General features: G+C 39.0%; 1 protein-coding gene across 2 annotated transcripts in view; it reads right to left on the reverse strand.

The window, feature by feature from the left end:
- Positions 1-5,319, reverse strand: part of dph6 (diphthamine biosynthesis 6) — a 56,452-nt gene extending 51,133 nt beyond the window's left edge. For both annotated transcript variants that reach the window (XM_004540357.4, XM_076877475.1), the window contains exons 1-3: positions 5,188-5,319; positions 4,735-4,826; positions 2,617-2,801 (exon numbers count right to left, since the gene is read on the reverse strand). In XM_004540357.4, the coding sequence (XP_004540414.1) occupies positions 2,617-2,801; positions 4,735-4,826; positions 5,188-5,210 (300 nt within the window). In that variant the 5' untranslated portion in view covers positions 5,211-5,319. The remainder of the gene's footprint in view (positions 1-2,616; positions 2,802-4,734; positions 4,827-5,187) is intronic.
- Between the last annotated feature and the right edge of the window lie 681 nt (positions 5,320-6,000).

Below are 6,000 nucleotides of genomic sequence, written 5' to 3' on the forward strand. Positions count from 1 at the left end.
CCAAGGATAGGGCCACATTGTCATTCTGCTATTATCAGTACTGCCAGGGAATGGATAGCTCATTTTTTCTATTACAATCGGGCTTTTTTCCCCCTCTGTCAACAAAGGTTCTGAAGAATATGATCTCTTCCTTTGAATCTTTCGAATGGCTTCAAACATTCTTAGAGGCCAGTCTGTATAGATTATGTTTGGTTTGTCAGCAAACGGGAACGATCCATAGATGGCACTGTTGGCTCATGCTACGAGTCAGACACTAGCACTGCAAAACGGGGAGGAGGAAGAGAAGAGAATCCACTTAAAACTCATCAACTTTGGATCTGAGGAAAAAAAATCTTTCATCTATGCTCAAGTGTCATTTGCCAAATATAATCTTGTAACTTCTAATTAATTCAAACTGTGAGAAAGAATCTTTCAAAATATCACACTTTCCAAAACAGAACACATTTTTTCATGCTAAAACTGTTCTTTTCCAGCAATAGTGATTTAACAGCTCATTATCAAAAGCTGTGTTTTTTCCCCCTCCTTTTACTCCCCCCTCCATCAATTCCTTCACTAATCAACAACACTAAAAAGTTTATGGTCAAAGAAATATGTTTTTTGTCTATTTTTTTAGAAATAAAGAAAAAAGAAACAAACTGAAGATCTACTCAACTTGATGGAACGTAACAGAATTTCTAAGACGATATTTGAGATGACACGAGAGAGTTTGGGAAGTTTAAAAATACACTTCAAGTTAAATAACTTACTATTTCAATACAGTACATAATGTGGAACTGTGGTACAAGTTAGTCACTCATTGAAAAATTAACTTTCGAGAGCACTAACTTGAAATTTGAGATTAAAAGATTGTATTCTTATGGTTGCCATAACTTTACGGATGAGAGGAAACCTGTTGTTTATGGTCCAGGTCTGCTGATGACAGAGGAGTGTGAGGGGTGCGCTGGGTGACCAGTGGAGGTCTCCCAGCCTGGGAGGGCCTCATTGGAGTAAAACTGCCCTGATCTATGGCCTGTCGGACTGGCGAGGTCAGACGAAAAAACCCTGGAAATGGGAAATTAGCAGCCCTATGCAATTAGAGCCCTGACCACAGGCAGAGTGGGCATACTGCATCACATTCCACAACGCTGTCCACTACTTGACTCACAAAAGAGGTAAATACTGAGCTGTGTGGATGTGGTTGTACTAATAAGATCAAAAGCTCCAAAAATCAAGAACTTGCCCATGTAGCTGCATGTGAAAAGATTTCTACTGGACACGGCAAAGGAAGTAAGGAAGTAAGGTGAAAATGCCTTCAGGCGGACTGGCCCCTGCCACTAAGGCAGTGTAGGGCCTTAAAGGAGTCAGATGAACATGTCTCCACACATACCTGCACAACGATTCACGCATACCTCTGTCATATACACCACATAAAGCAGAATCCCATTTCAACAACAAAGTCCCATCCAGCATCCCATAAGAAGTGCTTAAATGTTGATGCTGCCAGCTAAAATAAGAGGTTGTGTGGGGATAAAGTGTTACACAGGATCAATCCCACACGGTGTTTGTGCTGACAGCAGGGAGAGCCTTTGCTCCTGTTGAAGCATGTGTCCATGTAGCCTCCTCATGGCTGCAGGCGGTCAGGTAGGCAAGCAGTGCCAGCAGTGTTCTAAACACACATGCAGTTATCTCAAACCTGTCAGTCAGCCACCCCGTACCTGGTTGGACCACCAAGGCCTCATACATAATTTGCCATCAAATGAATATTTTCTCAGAGTCCTGTCAAAAGTGGTATTTGATGAAATATTAATTTGGTGATTAATTTTTGCATCTGATCTTCTGTCAAGTGAGATAAAAAAAAGAATGGAATTTTTCCTGTGAAGCCATTGTTCAAGGGCACCTCTCTCCAACTTTGCCCATAAAACATTGATTAAGTGATCCAACAGCCACACTATTATTCCAGAGTAAAATAAAAGGAAAACATACCTTATTTTCAAAGGAAAAATTAAAATATGCTAAATCAGGCAGGCTAAAAGCACTATATGGGCTTTTTAGTCTCCCTGGCAGTTTGCAATAGGAACTAAGAACCGACTAGAAAGTTCAACTTCAATTTCTCTTTGGGAATTAAGGAAGCGCAAAAGCAACACTATGTGGATTTTTATTAGAAAACAGCTGAAAAGTCAGCACTCATTACAGTATAGAGTGCTTTAGTACACCCGGCATGAAAAGGAAACATTAAAAAAGCCTTTTTAGGAAAAGGACTTTCATATTGTAGCAAGACAATAACAAACCACATAATCATCATGTATTACAACAATATGACTCCACTGTAAAAGAGTTTGGGTGCCTGCAGTGTAGACCTGTCATCCACTGAAAACACTCAGCAGATTATAAAACACTAAACTACAACCAAAACTGTCAAGCAGTAGAAATCTTACTTCAAGCAAGTAAGCATTTTACACAGTTACCTTAATGTCTTTGGAAGTTGCACTCTACAGATAAATCAAGAAAATGAAACAATATTTTTGTGTGTGGAAATAAAATGTCATGGGCTCCTAAAGTATTAAGGCCTCTTGGCCGGAGGACATGGATTGAAAATGCACATCCGGGGTAATAAACTCTTCTGGCACAGATGCCTACCTTCACAAGGTGCAGCAGCTGATAAAGGTCCTCTACCTCATCTCCCTCTGTCTCTCTGTAGTTTCTGCTAGTGTCCAGGCTGGATCCCTGGATGGTGCGTCTATATAGAGGTAAGTCCATGGCATCGGCATACAGTTCTATAGCCTGGTGGCCCACCGTCTGGTACATGTAGCTGTCCAATTCATCTAATGCACGAAGGAAAATGAGTTACAACCTGTGCCTGATGAGAGCCTTAATCGTGTCTGACAAAAGGGATTTCACTGGATTATGCACAAGAAGTGATGGTGCAATTCCCTGAGAAATAACTGACATTAAATATCTACCTCTACAGCTCTACAATTAATGAATACTATATTAAAAATGATCTGACTATATGTTTTTATTAATACAATGCATTGTATATTCAAGATACCACACGTTAAAGAAATAATTTTTTAAATGAAAGTAATTTAAAACAAAAGTCTGAACAAACTTAACTGAAAGTTTCAAGTTTCATCATTTTTGCAGCAGTGACCTAAAAACTTGTCCCGGTGCCTCAGAGGTCACAGGTGCAACTTCCAGATGGACACAGTAAATTTGGATTGGTGAAGTGAAAGAGCAGCACTTGCACCTTCCTCATTAACACCACTTATATGCACTTCAAAAAGGCCCTTAAACCCTAACTGCTCCAGAGGAGCTGCTCAGCAGCCAATATAATCCTGTGCCACTCGGTCAGGCTTGTACTGGGCCGCTTCCAGGTGTTAATAAGAAACTATGAAAACATGCACTAGGGATGCATGAGACTGGAGAGTGAAAAGCAAAAACTAGAAATGCGCAAAATTCAGTAACTAAGCAACTGATTTTTAGTTCCGTGTTGCTACATATATACAAGTGTGGCTCCTCACACATGCACATAGGCAAGAGAGTGACACGTACTATAGTTTATAATCAAAGTTCAAGTTAGTTACAGTTATAACAAACTCTTCCATTTTAGCTTAAAAGGTGAAGCAGACTTGGATAGTTGGGAAATGGCACTATAGCTTAGTGTATGAATACAACTGAACTGAACTAAACTGGAAAACAATCCCAACAACTCAGGCCACTTATCATAGTTAGGCCAACATCTTAAATTATACCAGACAGATAGAAACCAAAGATTTCCTTTGGGAAAGCACTCAGTGTGAGTATGGAGGAAAAACTCCTTTTTAACCTCAAGAGACCTCCGGCAGACTTAGGGAGGGCAGGCATCTATGCGAACCAACTGCAAGATCTGGGCAACTCCAAACCATACAGAGCACCCGCTCCAGTATTTCAATCACTAAAAATAGAGAATATTTTTCCAGAGCCCCATTTAGTGATATTAGCAAATATCAATAAAAGTAAAGTTCATGAAGTTGTTCTTCCTCATGAAAAGTTCTTCCTCAGTAAATTTTAATTCCTCAGGATTAACGTGTTCAAAAATACAGGAAGTATCAATTTTAGACAATAATGCTGTAGTGTAGGCTATACTGGACAAGGAAGAATAACTGTAAAACACAGGGGAGAAGTTTAATTAGAGATACATAATTTTAAGTAAGTTTACAACAAAGAAAATTAAGTCCCATTATTGAGAAGAATTTTAGTTAAGTACTAGAGAGAGCTTTGCTGTTGCATTAGATAAATAGAACCTGTTAATCTGCAATTGGACATGTTGTTTCTCTTCACATTTCTTTCAGTTATACAGATTAATGTGTTGGCATTAGACACAAAATACATATTATATGGGCATACACTATAGTGTGAATAGGGAATTCTTGTAAACTTCTTCTAGTATATTGTGGGTAAATGTTTTAAATGTATTTAATCATTAACTTACTTTTGAAACTATTCAAATATTTTGGCCTACTTAGCATTCCATAAATGACTCTGGTTATTTTAAACACTAATATTTGAATATTTCATTTGTTAAAACATCAAATCAGATCAAATATATGTAAGGACACAGCACACAAACATGCAGTTCAAAAGTGAAATGATCAAATATTTAATTTATGTACAGTTATTGGGAACGGAAGTGCAGCTGGTTGGCCCATATAGCAAAGCCAGCTCCAGCCAGCTCCTGGGGCTTACAGGTTAATCCCAGGAGCACGTTTTACTCACCTGTGTGAGCAGGGCGCAGGTTGGCCAGAGCTACGATCCGGTGCCCAGCAGCAACACACTGCATCATGTTGTAGCAGCTGTCTTTGCCCCCACTGGAACACAACATAATAAACAGACACAGAGGCTAAGCTGACACACACATTATCATGGGTGCAAAGTTTAGCAATGTGGGAATGTGGTGCACCATATTTAATATCCAGGGTTGGAACACAAGGTTGTGGATGTACCGGGTGAGTTCTGGTGCACTACTCTCACAGCATGTTACAGCCACTCTATGCCACTCTTTCATTCGTCTTCAAACCCTTAGGCAATAATTCTACACCTGCATGGGTGTCATATTCTTGGTTTGAATTAACTCATATAGATACATCAGCATCCGTAGCTTACTGCTCTGCAAGCACAAATCATCAGTGACAGACCTGTGTGACGGTTAAAGCGGCAAGCTGCGATTACCTTATTAACGCAACCACTTTCATCCTGTTAGATTTCGTTTTTGAGCCTAAAAGCACCACAAGTATTGAGTACAATGTGATAACACCGCTTAGCAACCGGCGAGCGTACACAAAAACATGTGGAAGCCAGACTTCCGGGTTGTTAAAGGACCCTCGTCATTCGACTGAGGTGCCCTCTAATGTGCCTGACAGAAAATCCGTAACACCGCTCTCTTTCTTACTTACATTATTGAAATGTAAGGTTTGTTAACAGTTGCTCCTTAATAATTCAAATCTTTAAAAGGAAAAGGAAGTATAACGGTAGTTGTTCAACCAATAGTGGATAAAAGATATTACACTGAAAGACACCAAGAAAAGAAATAAATAAATAAATAAATAAATAAATAAATAAATAAATAGATGTTATTTATGTGCTTAAAGTGCTTAAAAGAGGGTAGTGCTGAGGGATATTACCAAGCCTGTTGGTCAAAGGTTTATACTCTGTATGTTCAGTTAGTGCTGCATATTCCCATCACAGTGCAAAGACATGCAGCAAAGACTTACTGTTTCACTGTGTTAGGTGCTTCCAGGGTGTACATAAGTTACAAAGAAAGAGTGTGTGTGTTTTTTAAACATATGTGCAATGGCATATTATATATATATAAAAAAAACGAGTTTGACACGTCTACTTTTTTAAAGATATAGCTGAAAAAACATTAAAAAAAAGGTTTATTTACACTGTTGCTACTGCTTGCTGTATTATAACGTAATCAAAGTGGATAGGCACTGCAACTCTATTGACACGCATCCTTTGCCTCTTGTGTCTCAAGAGAGG

Source organism: Maylandia zebra, linkage group LG19, assembly GCF_041146795.1.
Source record: "Maylandia zebra isolate NMK-2024a linkage group LG19, Mzebra_GT3a, whole genome shotgun sequence".
NCBI lineage: Eukaryota > Metazoa > Chordata > Actinopteri > Cichliformes > Cichlidae > Maylandia > Maylandia zebra.